At 43.0% G+C, this 24,382-nt stretch overlaps 1 protein-coding gene across 1 annotated transcript in view; it reads left to right on the top strand.

The window, feature by feature from the left end:
- Positions 1-24,382, top strand: part of FNTB (farnesyltransferase, CAAX box, subunit beta) — a 74,040-nt gene extending 49,658 nt beyond the window's left edge. Inside the window, exons 7-12 of the mRNA XM_068544046.1 lie at positions 1,685-1,771; positions 7,588-7,717; positions 10,686-10,818; positions 17,028-17,139; positions 18,574-18,688; positions 22,871-24,382. Coding sequence (XP_068400147.1) covers positions 1,685-1,771; positions 7,588-7,717; positions 10,686-10,818; positions 17,028-17,139; positions 18,574-18,688; positions 22,871-23,002 — 709 coding nt within the window. The 3' untranslated portion in view covers positions 23,003-24,382. The remainder of the gene's footprint in view (positions 1-1,684; positions 1,772-7,587; positions 7,718-10,685; positions 10,819-17,027; positions 17,140-18,573; positions 18,689-22,870) is intronic.

The following is a 24,382-nucleotide window of genomic DNA, read 5'->3' as shown; positions in this document are numbered from 1 at the left end:
GAAATGAAGCTGGACGGCCAGGTTGGGAATAGCCAGCGGGGCCCCGAAGTCTCCTTGAGAAGGCTGGAGTTTATTTTAAGGGTAGTGGGAAGCCACTGACAAGTTTTAAGTAGGCAGTGACACAATCTGATTTGTATTTTATTAGAAGTTCTGCAGTTGCAGTGAATAGACTGTAGTGTTTTAGTGAAAATCCTCTGGTTTCAGGGCTAGAGGGAGACTGACCCAGGTTAATGGTGACTTGGATTTGGGTAACAGCAGAGAAGATGGAGGGTAGTGGACAAATCTGAGAGATGTGACGTCTGGATAGAGGGAGAGAGGAAGAAGTTGCTCGAAAAAGGTGTGTTTTGTTCGCTCCCCGTCTCAGTGTGAGATCTGGCAGCAGGTCTCAGGTCTTCCATTTATGAGGCGACCGCATTGTATTCGCCGCCTCCCTGCCTCAGAGGTTATGTTCGGATTCAAGAGCAAATACCTTTGAAGCCCTTTGAGAGGCTTGAGACCTGAGAGCAGTCAGGTCAGACTTTCGAAGTTAGCTTACGGTAGATAGTAACATTTGGCAGAAAGGACTCTTCATGCTTCTGATGCCCGCTGGTATAACTCAGCCTCTGCTGTGCCTTTGGCCGGTGTGAGCAGGCTGATAAAAATGCTGGGAGGAGAATAATGCCTGTGGCTCACTGGAAAGCCTCAGTGCACTTGGCTTAGTGTTATGTCCATATTGAACAATACGGAAGCTGGACCCTTCTCTCTCCTCCCTTTTATATTCCTTAGGAGCCCTTAGAAAAAGGATCTGTAAACAGAATTAGAACAAACTGGTTTTGTCTTCAACATAAAACAGAGCTGAGATGTTGGATGTTTGAAAAGACCCTGGAAGGGAAGAAAAGACAGTTTGTAGACGTGTTCCATAATAGAGGGATCAGCTGAAATAAAAGGTGTCCTGAGAAGAATTAGGGCTGGCAGGATGGAATGACAAGAATTATTCCAAATCATGTAGGATAACATGGGGGGGGGGGGGGAAGAAAAAAGACATGTTCTTTCTTTTCTCTTTAAAGAGTGTGTGTGTGTGTGTGTGTGTGTGTGTGTGTGTATTGGTGGGATGCTTGAAATCAAAACCCTTTTCTTGCTCTAGAAACCTAAGGAATGGATCTGAGTGGGCTCATATATTCTGGTCCCTATTGCCTGGTCTAAGCAGCCAGTGTGGTCTGGCGGCCTGCTTTGGAGTTGTGTCTGTTTGGAAAAGATACGGTTAACCTTTAACTTGTCCATGCCGTAAACAGACAAGTCCTGGATCTAAAAACAGTACTGACAACTGAATGAGCATGTCAGAAATACCTGAATGACAGCATGGAATTTTGGGAGCCATTGTAGGCCTTTGAAAGAAGAGCTGAATTCACTGTTGACAGGAATTGTTATGGCTGTTATTTCGTCTGGTGTAGATTTGACCATGTGGAGGTAGGGAGAATAGAATGTCATGTTCTTTCACTGAGGCTGTGCCATGAGCAACTCTATCGAAATAGAATGTCAGAGCTCCTGGTTGGAGACCCAGGAGGACTGACAGTGGGCTTGAAGTGAGGACAGGCAGTGATCACAGTTTACGAGGCAGAGAGCAATCCGTCCAAAAAGTTCAGTGAGCCTTGTTCAAGCTCCTCCTTAAAGCTTAACACTTTCCCCTCTATTTCTGTCCTTCCAGAAGTGCATACTGTGCCGCCTCGGTAGCTTCTCTGACCAATATCATCACTCCAGACCTGTTTGAGGGCACTGCTGAATGGATCGCAAGGTGAGAGAACTGGGATTTGTCCTGCCTCTTAGACAGCAGGCGGTCAAGACTTCTGAAAAATAAAGTGCAGAAGGACCAGAGAAGGGAATATAAAATTACAAGAGATGTCTGGGTTGAAAGATTGTGCATTTCAAAAATACTTTAAAAGTTTTCTTTTTTTCCAAACTTTCTTTAATGTGATTGGCAAGGATCAAAACCTTGGGTAAACAGTATTGGTCAGAGCCTAAATGGATTTAAACCAGTTTGGAGAGCAATTTGGAAATATCTCAAAGATGCCCTTGCTGATGACTCAAAATTCCACTTCTCCAGAAACTCACACCACATGCATGAGAGAGACAAACATAGGACTTGTTTATAATAGTAAAACGCTGGAAACAGATTAAATGTTCACAAGCACAAGATGGATAAGTGAGTTGTGGTGTAGTCATACTGAAATATAATATAGCAATTACAATGAATGAACTAGAGCTACACGTATCAATATGGGTGAATCTCAAAAACACTGTTGAGGAAAAAAGAGGATGTTAAAGAAAACATGCAGATCACATTTGCTTAAAATTTGAAAACATGCAAAACAATTCTATACTGTTTATGGGGAGAATCACTTGTAGTAATATAAAAACATGCTGGGAAGGATAAACACCAAATTCAGGATGGTGGTTACTTCGGGGGAGAAAGTAAAGAAAATCAGATTAAGGGAGGTCTGTACTTCTACTCAGGAGACTTCAAGTGTATCTGTAATTGTTTGTTTAAAATAAAAAAACCTGAAATGCATATGGCTAAATCAAAGCTAGGTGTTAGGTACATGTATGTTCTATATATTATTTGCTATACTTTCCTGGATCCTTCAAATTATTTCATAATTTAAAAAAAAGGTATAGTAGATTTATACATACTGTTGAGGAATTATATCCAAGCTGTATTATTTTATTTTTTACATTTTAATTTTTATCAAAGTAGTACTTACTACTATGAAAATACAATTTTCAGCTAAACCAAATGAGATACTATGATCATATTTACTTTTTTGTATAACTTTTACTTTCCTGGAATTAATTATTACCTCTTAATTCCCGAATTTTCTGCCAGATCTATAAAATTATTCTCAATACAGTTAAACACTTCAGGTAATGTATCAGTTCTCTTTTGTGTGTGTGTGTGTGTGTGTGTATGTGTGTGTGCAAGTGCGTTTTGAGTTATCCCTCCTGTGGCCTCTGCCCTCCTGCTTCAGACTGGACAGATTGCTCTCAGCTTGCTGCACAGCAGGCATCCAGAAGCTTCCTTTCAGCATGAAATTCACTTCACTTCTCTGCTTTGTTAAAGCCCCGTCCTCCTTTTTCTTGGTTTACTCACTCATTTTAATGAATCACATATCGTATTCCAACAGATCCCCAGAAAGAGAACTTCGGAGGTGCATTTTAATGATTTTGCATGTATTTTTATTCTAGTCTCACACTTGATTTATAGTTTATTTGGTTAGAGACTTCTAAATTGGAAACTGGATAAATTGTATTCCTTCAGAATTTTTAAGCATTGCTCCATTATCTTCTGGCTACCAGTGTCATTGTTAAAAAGGCTGATAATAATGGTAACCAGCATTTACTGAGGATTTGGTATGTAATACTCAATAGTAAGGGAGCGATAGTTTAAAGATTGAGAGTATATAGCCTTTTGATCTGGACTACCTGGGTTTGGTTCTTTTTTATACTTTCTGTTTTTCTCAGTTGAGATTTCCCATCTTTTCATTCATTACAAGTGTATTTTTCTTCACTTCACTGAGGTAAATATAAAATTATAATATCTACTTTAAAATTCTTGCCTGGTCATTTCAACATCTGGCTGTCTTGGAGTTGACATGTCTCACTTGCCTGAGTGTCTATGTCAAGTAATATTTGGACTGTACCCTGGACATTGTGATGTTATATTGTAGAGATTGGATTCTGTTAGATTGCTTTAAAGAGTGTTGATATTTTTCCTTTAGCAGGCAATCAACTTGGTTAGACACACCTGCAGTGGGCAGGGGCTCAGGTCTTGGATCCGTTCTTGGTCAGAAGCTGCTTTCAGTTTGCCCAATGCATGTGTGATTCAGGGTCAGGTAAAATTTTAAGCAAAGTTTAAACATGGAATTTGGGTTTTCCTTCTCTGGCTCTCCTCTTTCTGGGATTCCTCCTCAATTACTGTCAGCCTGGTTCTTCTTGCCAGAAACATGGTGGGCCTTCTGTTAGCTTCAGCTGCCTTCCCGTGACCTGCTGCTGCCACTGTTAGGTTACTGTAGCCATCCTCAGGGCAAATCAGGAAGAAAAAAAATAAGGTGGGGGAGGGGAGGGACTGACTGCTCCAACTTTCAAATCTCCAGCTTTTTTCAGTTTGCTTAGCCCTCGGGAAGTTGTTTTAGTGTGTTTTGTCCAGAGTATATAGTTATTTGCAGGATTGGTTTGTTAGGCACTTAACTAGATGTGAAATTCTGACTGCCTGGGTTTGAAGCCCAGTTTTGTCATTTATTAGCTTTGTGCCTTGGATAAATTGTTTAACTTCTCCATGTCATAGTTTCCATATATAGCAAATGATGGGATATTGCATTTGACATTAAGCTAAAATACAAAGAAATTAAGCGACCAAAACCTGTTAGGGTAACCACTGTGCTTTACTGCCTCCCAATCTACTGTATTCCCAATCCATTGTTTGTTTTTGTTTTGTTTCTCTTATTCTTGCTGTTTGAAAAATTCATGATGATGAACCATGATATGGATTTCTTTTTCCATTCATTGTGCTGGGCACTCAGCAGTTATCTTCAACCTAGAATTACATGTACTTTACTTCCAAGAAACTATTATTTCTTTGATAACTTCTTCCCCTCCATTTTCTTTGTTTGCTCTTTTTATAACATCCAATAAGTGGAATTGGTCTTCTAATTTTTCAAAAATTTTTTGCCTATCTTTCATCTCTTAATCTTTCTTATTGTGCTTTCTGAGAGATTCCCTTACCTTTTATCTTCTAATCCCTCTGTTGAGTTTTTATTTCTGCAGTTCTGTTTTAACTTTTAATCTCCATTTATAAAGAATACTTCCTTTTTATATTCTCTCCTGTTCTTGTTTCAGGGATATTTGTCCTTGCAGTGTTTTTATTTTGTATATAATATTTTATCTAAAGATATAACTTAAAGTTTACTTCTGCTCCCTACATTATTTCCTCCGATTTATTTTTGTTTATTTGTCTTATTTTTGTTTCATGTTTTACATAAAAGTCTCTTTCATGGACGAGACTTTGCTCAAATGTCTGGTGTTCATATTTAAGTGTCAGGTGCTAAAAAAACTGTGTGTGCCAGGGTGGGCTGGGATGCAGCCATTCATGGGGGAATTCTCATATACCAATATCTGTAGGGTGTTTCCCTTGGGCTTATCCATTTCCCTAGAGAAGAATCTTCCAGATTCCTGGTTGGGGTATGAAGTTAGCAGCCAGCTTTGTGAAACACTCATAGGGAAAGGGGCTGAGGGTGCCTGTGCTCAGATCTTAGAATCACTTAATCCCCGCTCAGTACAGTGCCTCCACCTGCTCCCAGCTGTGCTGGAAATCCTGGAATTCAGTCCCTCTTCATTCAGCCCCTGAAACCTCCCATCTCCTGCTGGGTACCTGGAGGTATAGCTGATTCTCTTATAAATTTACCACCAGTCAACTTGGTTCAAACTCATCCCACTTTAGGGGTACCTTGTGTCCCCCGGCTTGTCATCGGAACATATCACCTTGCTTTCTATTTCTTCTTCCCTCTTTTCCTCCCAGGGCTGGTTTAGGTTTCTCGGTTCTGTTAAGTCAGTTACGTCTTATCTCTCTCCTTTTCCAGCTTTCACAATTTTGTTATCTCCTGTCTGTATTCATATCCTCTCCTATTCTCTTTACCCTTGTGGATTTATCCTTTTTTAAAATTCCTTTACTTTCATTTTACTGGACTCTTGTGTTCAATCAGTTATATTTAACTAGAAGATACTCCCAAAGAATTTTTCTAAATTGCTCTCATGCATGTAAAAACAAAGGGATGGAAAGTGGAATATGTAAATAAATGTATATTGTGTGTGTGTGCATGTGTGTATGTGTGGAGAGAAAGAGAGACTGAGACATAGAAACTCAGCTGGTGAGAGGAACTAGGAGGCCAGGCTCAGCAGGAGTCGTAACTTTTTATTGTTTATTCTTTTATACTGTTTTATTTTTATTTTTTTTAACTCAAAAAACATTTTTAAAGGTAAGTTAAGAAAAAAAAAATTCAGAGGTCCCTTGCATGTTCTTCACTCATCAGACCTCTCAAACTTGAGCTGTTCCAATGCTCCGTGAAGCCAAATGCACTGGAAAGAAAACTTGGATTGTGTGTCTTTGGGTGGTGGTGGGGTTAGGGGATAGAGGATGCTGAAGAATCTGTTCAGGGGATGGTAGCCAGTTCTTGACTCTGCACTCTGTGCTGTGATCTCCCTGGGCCTTGGGCCTCTCTGAAAAGGCCCTCTGAGTTCCCAAGGCCTCTCCTTTAACGAGAGGTACCTGGAAGACAGGAGGTATTACAGGTTCCTTTCTCTTCCACCCGGAAGTTGGATTAAGTGCTCATCCACCTGTGCACCTGTCAGGATTTGTGAGGCAGACACACCTGTAGGGAGTGTGACTCTATGTACATACCTGTAGATCATTGGAAGTAAAGTTCTATGTTATATGAAAATATACTGAAAAGAAAATCTCTTATTTCACAGATAAAACATGTTTATTATAAACAAGCAAAAAGAAAATCTAACTGCTTGTAATCCACCACTAACCACTCATTTGCTTCCAGAATTCCAGAAAAATCATGCAGTATATTATCATTTTATGACTTTTTCATGTAATGTATTTGGAACATTTTTAAGTATACTTCTGTAGCATTATTTTAAATGACCATGTAGTATTCTGTTATACGGATATACCATAATTTATATAACGAGTCCCTTACTGTTGAGCTTCTGAGTTGTTTCTAATATTTCACTGTTATAAATGGGAATACAGTAAACATTCTTACAATCTGATTTTTGAACACATTTCTTACTTACTTTATAGGATTAATTCCTAGAAATGACCCTATATTGCTGAGCCAAAGATTACTCATGTTTTTATGACTAGAAAATACTCTCTTAATATATAGTCTAATCCCAAATAATAATTATTATGATAATAAAGTAATTTGAAAATGTAGGAAATTGTAATTAAAAAAAATAAGTTTACTTTGAATAGTTATAAAGGTATATATTTTTACTATAGGAACTTTTTGAAAATACAGAAAAATAAAGAGGAAAAATATCAGCAATAGACCTGTACTAAAAGATAACCAGAATTAGCAATTATTTTTCAATTTTATTTTAACCTGATGGTTATCACACTATACGTATGATTTTATAACTTTTTCCAAAAAGTAATGATTTGAGGTACTATATTTGTTACATTAGTAGACTATGTCTGAGTTTCCTTTTTTTTGGAGGAAAAGGCATTTCTAAAAGTTAATTAGCATCTTTCCATTCATAGTTGCAGTGTTGTTTGTTTTTTTAATAGAAGTATAGTTGATTTATAATGTTGTGTTAGTTTCTGGTGTACAACAGAGTGATTCAGTTTTATATATATATTCTTTTTCATATTCTTTTCCATTATAGTTTATTACAAGATATTGAATATAGTTACAGCTATTGAATATAGTTACAGCTATTGAATATAGTTGCATTAAACTAAGCAAACTCATCCTTTGCCATCCAGGGTGGTCCTGCACTTGTGCTCATTGGTTGACACTCAATCTGCTTTTCTCAATCTCCTTCCAGGTGTCAGAATTGGGAAGGTGGAATTGGCGGGGTGCCTGGGATGGAAGCCCACGGCGGCTATACTTTCTGTGGCCTGGCCGCACTGGTCATCCTCAAGAAGGAACGCTTCTTAAACTTGAAGAGCTTATTAGTAAGTACTTGGTGATCCGTCTTCCTCTCAGGCCCCAGGCCCCCGAGATGTGACTGCTCAGGCATGCCGGCTTAAGGGACCGTTGGCTGTGGGAAGGGCTAACAGTTCCTGCCTTGAGCTGTGAACTAACAGTCCTGTAACGAAGCTTCAGATGCAGTTGCTGGAGTGCTCAGCACTGTACCAAGAAAGTGCAAGGGGTGAACATCTGTGCTCGGTTTCAGTTCCCTTCTTCCTGCTTTTCCATCTTCCTGCTCTGAACTTTCTGTACAGTGTGTTAGGCCAATTCCAGAGGCTTCTTGAATCCCTCAGACATCTGGTATGGGCCAGAGTACCTTCCTCCTACTTCAAAGAGAAGTATAGCTTCAGCCTCTTAAAACTAGAGGTTATCATGTGCCTTAAAAAGATTCTCCTGGGAGAAGAAGTTATGAGAAGAGCTTTGAGGCACTTTGAAGCCAAGCTTTTATTACCTGCTGCACTATGTGAACGTTTAGTAACTACCTTTACATGATCTAGGCACAGCCGGGTAATGCACAGAGCAGGTGGCCCAGGCATTTATGTCCCGACTCCAAGCTCCTGCCCAATATTCAGAATGAACTCAGAGCACAGTCAGCTTCAGGGACTTGTTAGATTATAGCTAAATTATCATTGGAGGCCTAGTACACAAACACACACACACAGAGCCACGAAGGAGCTATCTTTGGGGAAGCATTTATTCCCTCACCATGACCTCAAAGCAAACCAGCTGCAGCTGATATTCATCTCCTCTCCCCAAGTTCAGATGTCAGGTTCCTATCATAGGAACCATTGTGAGACCCATCTTGAGCTTCCAAGACAGTTTCTATTATACTCTATACAGATATGACCAGCAACATTTTGTCCTCACCTTTTAGGAAGCCTCCTTCCTATAGCATACTCTTCTTGAAGGTTCTTACAGCCTTGAAGGTTTATGTCAAAATGGCCAACTTTGTGCACAGACTTTATCAAACATTTTGAAAACTGATCACCAACAAGGCGTGAAACATAAAATCTCCATCTCCCAGGCAGAAATAAGGAATAAGCAGATGCCTCAGTTACAATAACAGTGTTCTGGATTTGAACCCTGTCTGCGCCACTTCACAGCCATATGACCTTGGGAAAATGGTCTAATCTGTTTTAACTTCAATTTTTTTCCTCTGTAAGGTAGAAGTAACAGTTCTTTGAAGGTCAAAGGAGAGAACATGTATAAACAGCCTGGTACATAATAGGTGCGACCTTCTTATCCAAACTGCTCCCTCCCCTCTGTTTGCTCTGGGAGAACTAGGACCCATATTTGAAGGATTTTATGAATTCATAAAGGATTTTATGAATTCATATAGCCAAGGGAAACAGAATAAATCCATGGACTTAGGCACTGGAAAAAATTAATTAGTCTAGGTTAGAAACACTTAATCTGTGGGGCAAGTAAAAGTGAAGCATGGACTCCCTGCTGTAGTGCCTGTTTCCTTGAGTAATGCTTCGCCTGCTTGCATTAAATGGCATCAATCCTAAAGCGCTGGTTCATTCAAGACTGACTGGGGATATATTAGTGCCTGCACCTGCAGTGCAGTTTTTCTGTCTCTTTTTAAGAATTTTGGATTGTGACTCTCTATGGGTGGGTGTTACTTTGAACAGGGATATAATCTAAAGTCTACAATTAGTAACTAAAGGAGGGCTGGACTCCTCCTTCTGAAGAGAGTCCTTAGTGACTCCTTTCAGGAACTCAGTCTAGTAAGAACGTAGGTACAGGGGAAACACCGTACTCTGTACCTTTCAGTTTGGTGAGGCAGCTCTGTGAGTCACTGGCAGGTGGCTGGAACTGCCTTGGGGGGCTGGGAGGGAAGTGGAGATATTATCTGCCCGGCCAGCTGGTTACTCATTCCTCGAGGCCAAACCCTTCACTATCTCCATATTCATAGTAGAGTGTGTTTAGAAAACTTGGAGATAAGTGAGGAATGCATCACGTGTGACCACAGAGTGACACCAAGAGCCATTTTACAGGTTCAGAGTAAACTCTTTTCTTCTGTCAGCCAGCCAGTTTCCCCTGGGATAGCAGAGAGGCTAGACCACACAGAGCCATCCTCGTTCACCAGGGCTAACGGCTTCTGCCCCCAGTCCTGGGAGAGACAAGGGCCATGCTAAGAAATCTTGGATGGGGCTTCCCTGGTGGTGCAGTGGTTGAGAATCTGCCTGCCAATGCAGGGGACACGGGTTTGAGCCCTGGTCTGGGAAGATCCCACATGCCGTGGAGCAACTAGGCCCGTGAGCCACAACTACTGAGCCCGCGTGTCTGGAGCCTGTGCTCCGCAACAAGAGAGGCCGCGATAGTGAGAGGCCCGCGCACCGCGATGAAGAGTGGCCCCCGCTTGCTGTAACTAGAGAAAGCCCTCGCACAGAAGCGAAGACCCAACACAGCCAAAAATAAAAATAATAAATAAATTTTTTTAAAAGATGTCATCTTTAAAAGTCAAGAGTAGTTTGAGATCATCTGATGACTTGTAGCACAAAATTCCATTTATCTGCTTTTAATAAACTTCCCCGAGCAGGGAAAGTGAATAGAAATGAGCCACTGGTGGTCTGGCCTTAAACTTCCTAGTTACACCTTATTTTTTAAGAGAGGCTTGCAGGTTTCCTTTCAGGCCAGCTTGGCGCATTTGTTCTCTCAGCACCAGAACCCACCTGGAACCCGGGAAAAGGTGGTTAGTTGTCTGTTAGGCCCTGAGCAGAGATTCATGCTGGTTGCCTCATGAGGGTTAGACTAGATTTTGCACTGTAGTGTAGTCTGTGGCAGTGAGGGTGAGGAAGTCCGAGGCCAGAGCACCAGAACTCGGGTGCCAGGAAGCCAAGGGACGGGACCCCTCCCTCCCAGATTGGCCTCTGGGGATCTGGGCTTGCTGGATTTCGTGTCTCTTTTAACCTACAGCTGCCTCTCCCTTCTCTGTCTCACGCTCAGCAATGGGTGACAAGCCGGCAGATGCGGTTTGAAGGTGGATTTCAGGGCCGCTGCAACAAGCTGGTGGACGGCTGCTACTCCTTCTGGCAGGCGGGGCTCCTGCCCCTGCTCCACCGTGCACTGCACGCCCAAGGTGAGCCCAGGGGCTGTAGGCAGGGTTGGGTGACTCCCGTCAGCTGCTGGCCGAGTCGGAGGCCAGGGCGCTTTGTTAGAGGGGTTGAAATTGGCTGTCTGTCCTGGATTTTGAGGTGCCCAGCGTGGCCCTTCCCGCCTCAGGCTAGGATTCCGTCCCAGTGGTTTAGGGGCCACTGCTGCTTCACTCTGGCTGTGGCTAGCGGGGAGGCAGGTGCCTGGCTCCGCGGTGCCCACCACCTCGACTCCGTGTGAAGCCATATGAAGTTTCCGATGCAGAACTCTCTCTGTGTCACGTCAGAACTGAAAACCCACACTACGCACATGGTCACAGCAGTGACAGAAAGGCAGTTGCGTAAGCGGGCAGAGAACCAGAACCCCTGGGGCAAAGACCCACCGTGCCTGGCTGGCTGCGTGGTTCCCGCCATTAGAAGTGTTGTATTTTAGATTCACTGAAGAATCCTGGATGCGCGTTTGTCCCCCCCGCCCCGCACCACTGGAGCGGAGAGACCTGGGTTCACCTGTGTGGAGTCTCAGATGGGAATGCAGATCCAAGCAGTGAGACAGAGAGCAAACTTCTGGGAGCCTTCCCTTGTTACCTCTCGACATCTCAGGCCACTGGCTGCCTCCGGAATCATCTTTTTCATTTATTTTATGTGAGAACAGGGTGTCTTGAGGAAACCAGTGGGAGAGGGGAGGTCTGGAGGCCCTGCTGGGCGCGGATCTGGTCTTGGAATGAGATCCCTTGGCCCAGAGGGAAGCTTTTCTTTGGACTTAGTAGTTGGGTTATTCATTGCTCAAATGTAGAATATGAAATTCTTTTCTACTTCCCCCATCCCCCGCCCTGCCCCACACACGTTTTCTTCTTGTTTGGCTGTTTTTTTCTGAGCCCCTTTCTTTCGTTTCTTAATTTCATTTAAGTTGTGGCCACTTTGGGTACCGAATTGAAGTCAGCAGAGCCTCTGTCCTGTCTCCCCATCACCCCATCCTCCCCATCGTGGTCTGTCCTGAGAGTCCTTGGCCTGGAGCCCCCGGGCTTTCAGTTTCAGGGTGCTGAGATATGTCTCAGCTGAGATACGTCCCCTGACTCTGGAACCTGCACGGTTTCTGGCTGAACACTATAGTAGGGAAGTCAGAAGTCCCCCGAGAGTCTGGCATTTCAAAACAGAAATAACTTGGGGTTTTAGTGATCTCTTTATTTGGAACTGGTGAGGTCAGGCCTCTGGGTCACACCGTCAGCCTTTCACAAACCTGTCCCTGGCAGGATTAAGATGCAGTCATTCTGCCGCTGCCAGGAAAATCTAGTGAGGGCGTAACAGGAGGGCTACCTGCCAAAGTCTTCAGGGGGACCCTGGTTCACATTTTGTTTATCGTAGTGCAAGTTCTGGAGGACTAGTCATATTCAAAGCTCTGCCTGTGGGAAAAGTTAGTTGCCTGTGAATCTTGGTACTTCCAGCTTTTTTCACTGCCTGGAAGGAGGCCCATGTTAGGCCCGAAGCTCACGTCTCAGCAAACAGTGGACCTGGACTAGGCAGGGGTCCGGAAGACAGGAGTGTTTTGAGTGGCGGGCAAAATGCTGACGTTGGGAGTCAAAAGGAAATGCGACGTAGAACGATATTCACAATATACTGTGATCAAAGTTAGGTTTCAAAGCAGTATGTATGTAATTCCATTTTCAGTGAAGAGTTGACTCCAAAAAATTAAATGGAAGGTATCTGGGTTGTGAAATGACAGGTGATGTTTGTTTTCTTTCTTTTTTACTTCTATTTTCTAATTTTTCTACAATTAATATATCTTTCTTACATAAAGGAAAACAACAAAAGTTATTTTACAAAAGAGAAATTCTATAAACAATACTAGTAGCAAGGTGGGGAAAATATTTGGATAAATGATGAAGAGCTTAATTTCATTTGAGAAAGTCATACCAAGCAGTAAGAAACATGAACAACCCAATTGAAAAACAGGCAGAGGATCTGAACAGACAGGTTCAGAACAGACAGAAAAAGAAGAACTGATATTATTATAACTTCTACTACAGCTGCTACAACTACTAAGACGTACCACGTGCTCACTGCAAGCCAGGGGCAGAACTGAGTATTGCACATATATTTTCTCATTTGATCCTCCAAACAGCCCTATGAAACAAATACTATCCGGGAGTTCCCTGGTGGCCTAGTAGTTAGGATTCCGGGGTTTCACTGCTGTGGCCCAGGTTCAATCCCTGGTCGGGGAACTGACGTACCACAAGCTGCATGGCCAAAAAAAAGAAAAAGAAAAAGAAAAAGAAACAGGTTCTATCATTATTCCCATTTTACAGGTGAGGAAACAAAGTACAGCATGGGTAAGTGACTTGCTTTATAATACCTGATTGCCAGCTATCATGGTATCAGAGCCCTGCCATCTGTAGATGGCCATTAATCAGACAAAAAGGTGATAGTTAAAGAAATGCAAATAAAAACAGTGGGACCCTATTTGTTTTTACCATCAGATTAGCAGAGATTAGAAAATTTGATACCCTAATGTTGGGGAAAGTGTGGGAAAACAGGCACTTTTCACTGTTAGAGGGGGTGTAAATAGGTGCGTCATTTTTTGGAGGGTAGTTTGGAGATACCAGTTTAAATTATTTAAACCCAGTGAGGGCACTGGCAGGAATTTACTTGCACAGACATTGCAGAGGATGTGTGTTGAAGTGGAGTTTTAATAGCAAATAACCCAACTGCCCATCAAAAGGCTAACAGTTAAATAAATTATGATCTCTTCATACAGTAGCTGCATTACAATGGGCTCACGTGGAAAGCTCTCCAGGACACAACGGAAAGTGTCAAAGGCCAGGCCGAGAACAGTCTATCTGTGTGCACACAGGCTGGCATCCACCCAGCTTTTCTGGAAGTATACACAACTCCCCTTTAACAATGGGTACCTTTGGGAAAGGGGTAGGAGATGGAGGGAGGGAAATGTACTTTTCCTATTGTACTGTAGGCTGCTTTTTTTTTTTTTTTACCATGTGTGTTACTACTTTTATTTTAGTAAGTGAACAAATACATTTTTAAAAGGTGATGATGATGATTATACTGATAACTAAAAAGATGACATGGGACCGGCACACTGTAGCACATGAACCCAGGCCAATCCCTATCTCTTCCGTAGCCCATACGGTGACTGCCTTACGTATAGAAGACAGTATTTGAGTACAAGAACAAATTGCTATTAATATCTTTAAAATATCAAATGCTGACTAAATTAGTGAGTCACTTTGTTTTTGTGGAGCAGTAGGGTAGCAGCAGGCCTGTGAGTTTCTGTTTGGATTGATAGTTACTAGTTGCTGCCATGTTCTTTGGGATGTACCCCAGGCTTTATTTGTCCACCTGTGAAATTGAGCTACCTGTGGCTGTACCTGTCAGTTACTGTTTGAAAAACTTTTGATTTCTCAGATAAAAGGAACCTTTGAAATGCAGAATGACATTATAATGGGGATCTGTGTTTTAAGGGAGAGATGTAAGGGATTTAAAAGGCCGACTCCAGTGCACAGTTACCACCCTGTAATCATATCTCCCTTCATCTCACCGTAATTATGTGTGTTGATGTGCAAATTCAAGATCTCAGGAAGTTCCTTGTCGAGTTTATGAACTTTGAGCCTTTAGACTTCAATAATGTAGGGGGTAACTGAAACACTCTGTAATCTTTTTAATAATAAACATAGCGTTTTCTTTTCAGATTCCAATTTTAGCGATAGGTTATCATTTACCTTAAGGTAACAGTCTTTTATTTCTTATAGGATATGAAGTAAAGGTATATTTTGTACAGATGTTAATGCAGTTATCCTAAAGTTTAGTAAATATGCTTTTAAAAATTACAGCTTTGTTGAGATGTAATTCACATACTGAACAATTTACCCATTTAAAGTGTACAGTTCAGTAGTTTTTAGTGTATTCAGAGTTGTGCAACCATCACTATAATCAGCTTTAGAGTTTTCATCACCGCCCCCCCAAATCCCTGTACCCATTAAATGTGCTTCTTAAAAGAAGAAATCACAAAGGAAAAAATCAACACTGTGATTACAGCATATGTGTAAACTATATTTATGCAATTAAAAAACCCCATATAACCAAAAAAGTAGAGCCAAAAGGGAGAAATAGGTATACCATATGATACAGATAAAGAGTAAATATAGTAAAAAGCTAGATTAATAAAATTGACTCTTGGATCTCAGAAGACAAAGGACAGACACTCTCAAAAGGAAATAGAACTAATAAGCAAAAGTTATGGGAACAGTTCAGCCTAGTTAGTAACTAAAGGCATGCGCATCAAAACAAATGATCAGGTACTGTTTCTTTTTAACATTTTAATTGCTGAGAACTTTTTTTTCCACAGTAACCAGTGCTAGAGGTAGTACAGGAAAATCTTAAATTTTGCTGGCAGCTATATAAAGTCTTAAAGCAGTTTATCAGTATCTATTAAAAGCCTTAAAAATGTTTATTCCCTTTAACTGAATCATTCCACTCCTGTGAATCTACTTGAAGAAAATAATCCTAGACATAGAGAAGAAGATTCACAAAGATGTTTATTGCAGCATTTTTTATGATTGCAAGGAACTGGAAACAACCTTGGAAACAAGATAGAGTGAAGTCCCATCATATATGTATGTATCTCCTACAGAGTCCCCTGTGCTCACAGGTGGAGAAAGAACAAAGAGGAAAGTAATTAAAATAGTGTGAGCGCTTCCTTCCGTAAGCCTGTGTGCCAGGCTGAGCATGAGAGGGGGGACCTGAAAGTGCTCCTCCTTCCTTTGGCTCAGTTCCCATCTGCCTCTTCTAGTGTGAGCATCTCAGGGGCAGGGTGGGACTCGGGTGGTGAAGATGAGTGGTTTTTGCACGTAGCCCCCAAACATCAGCTGACCGTGCACCTCATCCAGTGCTCAACCCAGGAGACGGCGATCACTTTCCGACTGCACCCATCTCTCCTCCCATCTCTCCTCCCATCTCTCATTTAAGAAATCTAAAAATGATTATTTTCTATAGTATTCTATGTATATAAATATGCCAAAATTAACTATTTTGCCTACATAGTCTCTTTATGTACCACATTTACTATAAACGTTGATGAATTTTTACCACAGAAGATTCTCTACTCATATATATGAGAGTTTGGATCCAGAGCCTATATTGATGCCATTACCTTATGCTTCCACTTAATGAAATGCTATATGGCTCTTTAGAATGATGGTTATGAAGATTATGTAGCAGAACAGAAAAATGTATGCCTGTCGAGTTAAATGAAAAACGTAAGATACAAAATTATCATAACCTGTATAGGAAAATGCATAGAAACACAAAAAGACTGGAAGAAAAATTAGCTTTCGGTTGTCGTTTACAGATTGTTTGCTACCTTTGTAGCCCAGGTATCAAAGTATAAAATTAACCAGAGACTTAATGCACTTTCTATATGTGTATTCCCACATAAATGTTTCCGTGCACATCTCTCTATTGATTATTTGTCCCTCCTCCACCCTTGATAACCGTGTGGTCCACAGGAGTCTCTGACTGCTGATTAAAGTACTGCTGATTGGCAGTACTTTAATATTATCACCAGAATTGCCAATTTCTGCTTGGGCTATCATATTATATGATGCAGGAGGGTGGTTATTAGAATGCTTCTTAGGGAAATTTTTTGAGCCAAAAAGCTAGTTGGAGAATTCCCTTTACAGATAGACTAAATCCAGGGTAAGACAAGTATCAATAGAAGAATCAGACATTATTACCCCATTAGAGTTCACTTGGCTAATTAGAGTCTGGTTAGCAAGTTTCAGAGATGCACTGGAGGAAATGTCTTAAGAAGCCCAGGGAAAGGAATTGTGAACCAAGTCAGGAGCAGTAGCAGAGGTCAGTCTGGTAAGCTGAGCTAAACAGTTTGTCCATGCCTGCAAGGGACATGGTTTAGGGTGGTCATCCAGGGTAAGGGGACACTTCAAGTAAAGCCAGTGCCACTCTGACCTGCTGCTCTTTGACTCTTCAAGGTTCAGGAGAAGGGACGTGTCTCGGGACTTGGGTGAAGAAATCAAGTGTCCCAAGAATGTAGTTTTCAAGATTAGTCCAAGGAGAATAGAGGGAAACCCTGACAGTTCCTAATGGATCCTAAAATACAAAGAAGTCATTGATCCTTTGCTGGACTTCTCCTAGGCTCCAGCCCACACTGATCCTTTGTCTTCTGCAGGTGACCCTGCCCTCAGCATGAGCCGCTGGATGTTTCATCAGCAGGCCCTGCAGGAGTACATTCTTATGTGCTGCCAGTGCCCCACCGGGGGGCTTCTGGATAAACCTGGCAAGTGAGTGCCTTGCCTCTGGGGAGGGAGGGACGGGGCGGGAAGAGAGGGGTGAGCACCTCAGGCCTACTCAGAGCCAGACGGGGTGGGCCTTTCCGTGCTGCTGCTTAGTGCACGTGTGGCATGGGAGGAAGCAGCCCAGCTGGGAGCACCCCCATCCAGTGCCATCCATCCATCCTGGCCCCTCCAGTGCTCTCCTTTCCCCAGCTTACTTGCACCCCCTCTCCAGTTAGGTAAACAGATTGCTGTGTTGGTAGCTTTTCTTTCCTCTTTTTAATTTTTATTTATTTTTTAATAAATTTATTTATTTTATTTATTTATCTTTGGCTGCGTTGGGTCTTCGTTGCTGCGCGCGGGCTTTCTCTAGTTGCTGTGAGCGGGGGCTACTCTTCGTTGTGGTGCGCGGGCTTCTCATTGTGGTGGCTTCTCTTGTTGCGGAGCACGGGCTCTAGGCGCGTGGGCTTTAGTAGTTGTGGCTTGCGGGCTCTGGAGTACAGGCTCAGTAGTTGTGGCACACAGGCTCAGTAGTTGTGGCTCGTGGGCTCTAGAGCACAGGCTCAGTAGTTGTGGCTCGCGGGCTCTAGAGCACAGGCTCAGTACTTGTGGCACGCAGGCTCCGTAGTTGTGGCTCGTGGGCTCTAGAGCACAGGCTCAGTAGTTGTGGCTCGCGGGCTCTAGAGCACAGGCTCAGTAGTTGTGGCTCACAGGCTCTAGAGCACAGGCTCAGTAGTTGTGGCGCACAGGCTTAGTTGCTCCACGGCATGTGGGATCTTCCTGGACCAGGGCTCAAACCCATGTTCCCTGCATTGGCAGGCAGATTCTTAACCACTGCGCCACCAGGGAAGCCCCTCCTCTTATTTAACCAAACTGATTTAAATAGAAGAGGATACAGGATTTTAAAACTCCTGAGTGTCATAAACAGAGATTACAATCAAGGCAACTATTACCGAGTAGATTCAATACCTTTAGGTGCCATACTAAAAGAAAAAGGGAAACCAGTCAAATCCTGTTCCCTTTGCTGCTCAGTCCCCACTCCCCCACCACACACACACCCTGCTGCCTCTGCATCCTGGTCCAGCTGAAGGCCAGTCCCCAGCAATTTATCAGGAAGAATTTGGCCCATTCCTAGAAATTTTGATGTGGGATTTTTTTTTTTAAACTATATTAATTTAGCCAGCGCTACCCTGGAGAGCCCTTTCCAGAAGACAGCTGACAGGACTGACTAAGGTTACAGTTCCTGCTATGAAGCAGGGCGGAAGGATGGGGCTCTGAAAAATGTTGCTGGGGGAAGCCAGGCTTCGAGGTGCATGGAGGGTGGGATGGGACGCATGAGTGCTCCCCGGGCCTCTGCGTCTGTGCGGTGGCCTTGTTGTCAGAGGCTGTGCTGGGGCCGGATGGGGAGCAGAGGACGCCTGCTCAGTCGCCCCGTCCTTCCAGGTCCCGGGACTTCTACCACACCTGCTACTGCCTGAGCGGCCTGTCCATAGCCCAGCACTTCGGCAGTGGAGCCATGTTGCACGATGTGGTCCTGGGTGTGCCCGAAAACGCCCTGGTAAGGTGGGATGGGGGGCTTACCACTGCTTCTCCACAGGGCCCCCAGGATGGGGCTGGCAGGAGAGCAGAGCACCCGCTCTTGGCCTGCAGAACCGGCTGCGCGAGGACATGGACAGGCTAGTGAACTCACCGTCCCCACCCTCTGTCTGCAGCTCGTTCTGCATTCATGAGCATCTGGCTGGCAAACTCGAGGTTCCAGGCGAGGGTCCGGCCTGTGACAGAGGCTTTGTGCCTTTGTCCCACAGCCTAGGACCCAGACCACTTGTCATTAGTTCCCATCTCCCAGGAAGCTGGCCTCAGAGGTAGCGAGTTTCTGCATCTGCAGCCAGCAGCCCTCCCCATGTGGCTGACCGTCTTCTGGAGCTCTCAGCTTGCGGCCATCCCTCCGGAGAAGCCCTCTCAGACCACCTTCTGTAAATGAGATGCCCCGAAACACTCTGCCAGAGCCTGGTTTGTGCCCTTCATAGCACCAGCACGATTTGTCATTCGTGTGTTTAACTGGGTTTTATCTGCTTCCCTCAAAAACTGTCAGCCCCGTGCGGGCGAACTGTTCACCCCTGCATCCAGCCCCAGGCCAGCCTGGCCGCAGGAGATGCTTGTGAGCCTAGCCATGATCCTGAGACTCAACTCCGGCTAAGACTGTCTACGGCTGTCAGATGATGGGGCCTGTGCAGATTGTCATGAAATATTCCAACAGAAGAAACACAAATGGCCAGTAGGTGGATGAAAAGATGCTCAGCCTCACTAGTAACTGAGAAAATCCAAGTAACAACCCTTCAGCTGTTTCAAGTATTTGCCTCCTATGCAACCCTCTTCCGTTCTTTTCCCTCCCTCCTTCCTCAGCGTAACCCCATCCTAAATTTGACATTTATCGTGCCTGCAAATGTTTTTGTGCTATTACTACATAGGTATGTATCCACGAACTACATAGAGTTGTTTTGTATGTTTTCGAATGTTTTATAACAGTATCTACCCCGCCATTTATTCTGCATCCCTTTTCTCACCGACCATTACCCTTTTGAGGCTTAGTCGTCTTCATATGTGTTGCTCTAGTTTATTCATCTTAACTCCTGTATGGTATTCCCTTGCCTAAGTGTACCCCAGTTTAATTTTCTAGTCTCCTGTTGGTTAACACTGAGATGGTTTCAGATTGTGCTATTACACAGGTGTTGCAGTGAACATTCTCGAGTTACAGTTTCTGAGAGAGATACACCTTCATCCTCACCAGATGGCCCTGAACCTCGCCCCTGTGTGCTTGGGTTATTTAACGCTCACGCGGCACCAAGATGAGTTGCTCCATAGTCAGACTTTTCCTTTCTGCCAACTTGACAGACGTGAAATGGTGTCTCAGTTTTGTTTTGCATTTCCCTGATTACTGGTGACGCTGAGCATCTTTTCAAACGTTTGTTGGCCATTTGTGTTATGTCTTCTGTGAATTGCCAGCCAGCTCCTATCCTTTGCTCGTTTTCGTATTGATCTGTAATTTTGTTTGCTCTTTTCTTATGTATTTGTGGGAGTTCTTCGTGTGTTCTTGATACTAATCCTTTGTCAGTGGTGTGTGTGTGGTGAATCTCTTCCAGTTTGTGACGTGTCTTTTCACTTTGTTTTTAATGTTTTTGTCGAATAGAAGATTTTAACTCTAAAGTGAATAATTTTATTTGCCTTTTTGGTTTTTGAGGGTTTTTTTTTGGGGGGGGGGGCATTACTTAAGAAATCTTTTCCTACCCTGAGGTCATAAATATATTTTCTTCTAAACAATTTAAAGTTTTGCTTATCCCATCTAATTTTTTAATTCTCTTGGAATTGACTTCCGTCTATAGTGAGGGTGGGATATAATTTTATCTTTTTCCCATTTTGGTTAACCAATTGACCAGCACCATTTATTGACGTTTACAACCTTTCCTATTGATGTGTATGACATGTGTGTCACATACTCAAGTTTCTGTATATGAGGTGACTGTTTCTGGACACACTGTTCCGTTGGTCTGTTTGTTGTCTTCGCTGTCTTAAGCAAATCTGAAATGCAGGTAAGCAAGTCTCACCTACCCACCTCATTCTTTTTCTTCAAAACTGCTTTGGATATTCTTTGCCTTCCGCATTTTAGGATTTCCTGTGCATTTTAGGATCAGCTTATCAAGTTACACACACACACAAAAAAAACTAGTGGAATTTTTATTAGAATTACATTGAATGTAAGATTAATGGGAGGGAACTGACTTTAACATTAAGGCTTCCCATTTATAAACACAATTCTTCAGATTTTTTACATTTCTTTTAATGGTCTTTTATCATTTTCTCCATAAAGGACTAGCACATCTTTTGTTAGACTTCTGTCTAAGAAATTTATAGTTTTTGTGTCTATTGTGACTGGAATATTTTTCTCCATTTTATTTTGTAATTGGTTGTTACTAATGTATAGAAATGCTATTGATAATTATAGTTTAATTTTGCACCCAGCAGCCTTGCTGAATTCTTTTCTTTTTGGCTGCTCCGCGTAGCTTGTGGGATCTTAGTTCCCTGACCAGGGATTGAACCCGGCCCCCTGCAGTGGAAGTGTGGAGTCCTAACCACTGGACCGCCAGGGAATTCCCTCTGAACTCTCTTGATAGTTGTAATAGTTTGTCTGTAGAATCTCTTGGGTTTCTTATTTAGAACATAATGTCATCTTCAAGTAAGGAGTTTTGCTTTTTCCTTCCTGATTCTTAAGGATTTTATTTCTTTTCTTGCCTTGTAATGTTGGCTAAAACCCCCATGGAGTGTTGACTGGAGGTGGTAATAGAAAGTGTTCTGATTGTAATGGGAAGGTTTCTGTAATTCCATCATTAAGGAGGATGCTTACTGTGAGGTTTTGGTAAACATTTCATATCAGGTTCAGGATGTTCCCCTCTGTTCCTGGTCTACTGGGTTGTTTTTTTGTTTTATTTCAGTCATAATCTAGTGTTAAATTTTATTGAATGCTTTTTTCTCATCTGGCTTTTCTCCTTTAATCTGATGTTGTGTTTTGTTAATACATATTCTGATGTGACCTTGACATTACGGGATAAGCCCTGCTTGGTGATATAGAGTGTGGGGGGTGTATGTGCTGTTCTAACACCTGCTGGATTCACTCTGCTGGTATTTTTGGCTAGTATTTTTATTTAGGATTTTTTGCATGTGTGTTCATGAGAAAGACTGATCTAAAATTTTGTTTTATTGTATTCTTTTCCAGTTTGTGTTTCAGGATAATATAGCCTCATAAAATTAGACGGGTGTCTTCCTACTCTACTTTTTCTTTGGAAAAGTTTGTATAAGTTAGAGATTATCTTGTAAGCTAACACTTGCTTGAGAAACCATGTAGGCCTGGTATTTTTTGGGGGGAATGGTGGTAGCAGAAAAAGCAATTGTTATTGATTTAACTTATTCATATAGGTTTTAAAGAATTTCTTCTTGAGCAATTTTGAAAATTCGTATCGTTCTATAAAACTATTCAGTTTATCTGAATTTTTATATGTTTTCGCATGAAGTTGCTCATAGTATTTTCTTAAAATTTTTTAAATCTCTTGCAATTATGTCCCCTTCTTCATTGTCCCAGGGTGGAAGAGTCCTGAATACTGGCCTAGGATTGTGCCCTGTCTCAGACCAAAGTTTATTTTGGGTTTCTGTGGTGCAGTGGGATAATATAAAATAATTTATATATGGCCTGACACCTTTACTGAAGTGTAACAGGGTTGTGGTCCATTTTCTTGATTATAAATATAGATGCATGTTCATTGTTTTAATAATTGGAATATATATAAAAGTATAAATAAGAAAATTTAAAACAGTCATGTCACGGTTCCTATTTTGGCATATGTCCATTTTTTGCCTATTTATATAAATCACATCTATCAACACTTTAAAAAGTAAGTTTGGGATAATATCACGCATACTGATTTCCTCACTTAATATAAGTATTTGCCAATATCATCAAATATTTGAAAGCATGTTTTTTAATGGCTCTATAATATTCCTTTGTGTCCCACATACTGTAACATGTTTTTACCAATACCCTGTTTTTGAACATTAGGGCCTTGTGAGATCCTAGCGCATCTCTGATGATTCCTTATGTTACATTTTTACAAGTGCATTTAATGGGCAAAGGCTGTGCACATTTCCAAGGACCACTGGGGTGATTAATTGGCATCTGTTCTTCTCTTTGCAGCAGCCCACTCACCCTGTGTACAATATTGGACCAGATAAGGTGATCCAGGCCACCATGCACTTTCTGCAGAAGCCAGTTCCAGGCTTCGAGGAGCATGAGGATGAGGCAACAGCAGAGCCTGCCACTGACTAGAGGACACGGTGTGCCGCAGCTCTGTGTTCACCCACCTCCCCACTCAGACCAAGGTTTATACATTTCGATACATACTGCATTCTGTGCTGCACAAGCCTTGGCCGCTGTGAAGCTTTGGTCCTCTGTCCTTTCTTGTTAAACAAAACAAAACTGATGGCTCTGTGTTTAGAGAACACAGTGGTGTGGTTTTTAAAAAATTCTTTCCACTCCTGTCCAACCAAAAAGTCTTCAGCCACGCGGCATCTGAACCCGCTCTGGCCTGGCCAGGGTTGGCTGGGGAACAGTGCAGCTCTCCAGTGCGACCGTCGCATCGCAGCGAATGATGTTTGTGAGTGTTACGGCATCCGGAGTTGCTGCTGCGATTCCTCCTTGTGCCACCGTTAAGTCACCAGGAAGGTGGCCTCCGTGGGCGGAAATAAGTCTGCTCCATGCCTAGGCAGGGGCTTTGGGTCCCACCAAAATGAATTCTCCAGGAAAAAAACATGGTGGCACTTCACTCAGAGGTGCCCGAGGCGCTCACCTCCCAGCCTGGTTACTTGCAAGGGGAAGGAGCTGGGGTGGGAGGAGAAAGGTCTCGGGAGGTGTGAGTCCCTCCCTGTCCACACTGGGCACTGACCACACATCTCCAAGGCCGGCTTGGGCAGGTACATGGGCAGGATTTGCTTCAGCCCGACTTGTGGTGACTTAGACCCGGGAAGCCAATTATGAGTGGAAAATGAACCTCTAGTTCAACTCTGTGCCAGAGGAAGCAGCCCCAGAGCCCCCCGACTCAGCCCACCACCCCCCCCCCCCAGGTGCCCTGAAAAGGCCCTCTGAGGACCGCAAGGCAGCACCTTCAGCCCGTGGCCAGTCTGTTTCCATCTGTCTTCCACCGACTCCCAGCCCACCCTCCTCAAAGACGGTGTTGTCTTCTCTCGCCCCAAGTATTAACACTACTAAGAAAGACTTTCAACTTAATTTCTGACTCAGGATTTATTCACATCCTGCCCACTCCAGGCTCAGAGAAATAAAACCAAGCGCTAGATAAGCTGGGTGCTGCTGAGGCAGTAGCCACGTAAACCTGGCCGGGGCAGGGCTGAGCACTGCCTGGCGTGTTCAGCCTGGCAGGGCCTCTGCTGCCCTCACAGAAGAACCCTTTCTCAGTCAGTGGGGTGTTGAGGAGTTGGCTCACTTGTCCACTGCTGCGGTCACAGCGAGCTCCATGTCGCTGGTCTGGCCTTTCTCTACGCAGCCATGGGCTGTGGGCAGATGGGGGCCTGGAGATGCAGCATAAGGCTCTTCTCAAAAACTCTGGCCATCTGCTGCCTCTAATTCCCTAGTGCTTTGGTATATTGGGCTATGTATTACCTCCTTGAAATAGTAAAAGAATAACCTTTTCTA

Source organism: Eschrichtius robustus, chromosome 1 (genome assembly GCF_028021215.1).
Source record: "Eschrichtius robustus isolate mEscRob2 chromosome 1, mEscRob2.pri, whole genome shotgun sequence".
Classification (NCBI taxonomy): domain Eukaryota; kingdom Metazoa; phylum Chordata; class Mammalia; order Artiodactyla; family Eschrichtiidae; genus Eschrichtius; species Eschrichtius robustus.
The sequence above is the reverse complement of the archived record's forward strand: the minus strand, read 5'-3'. Positions and strand labels throughout refer to the sequence as shown.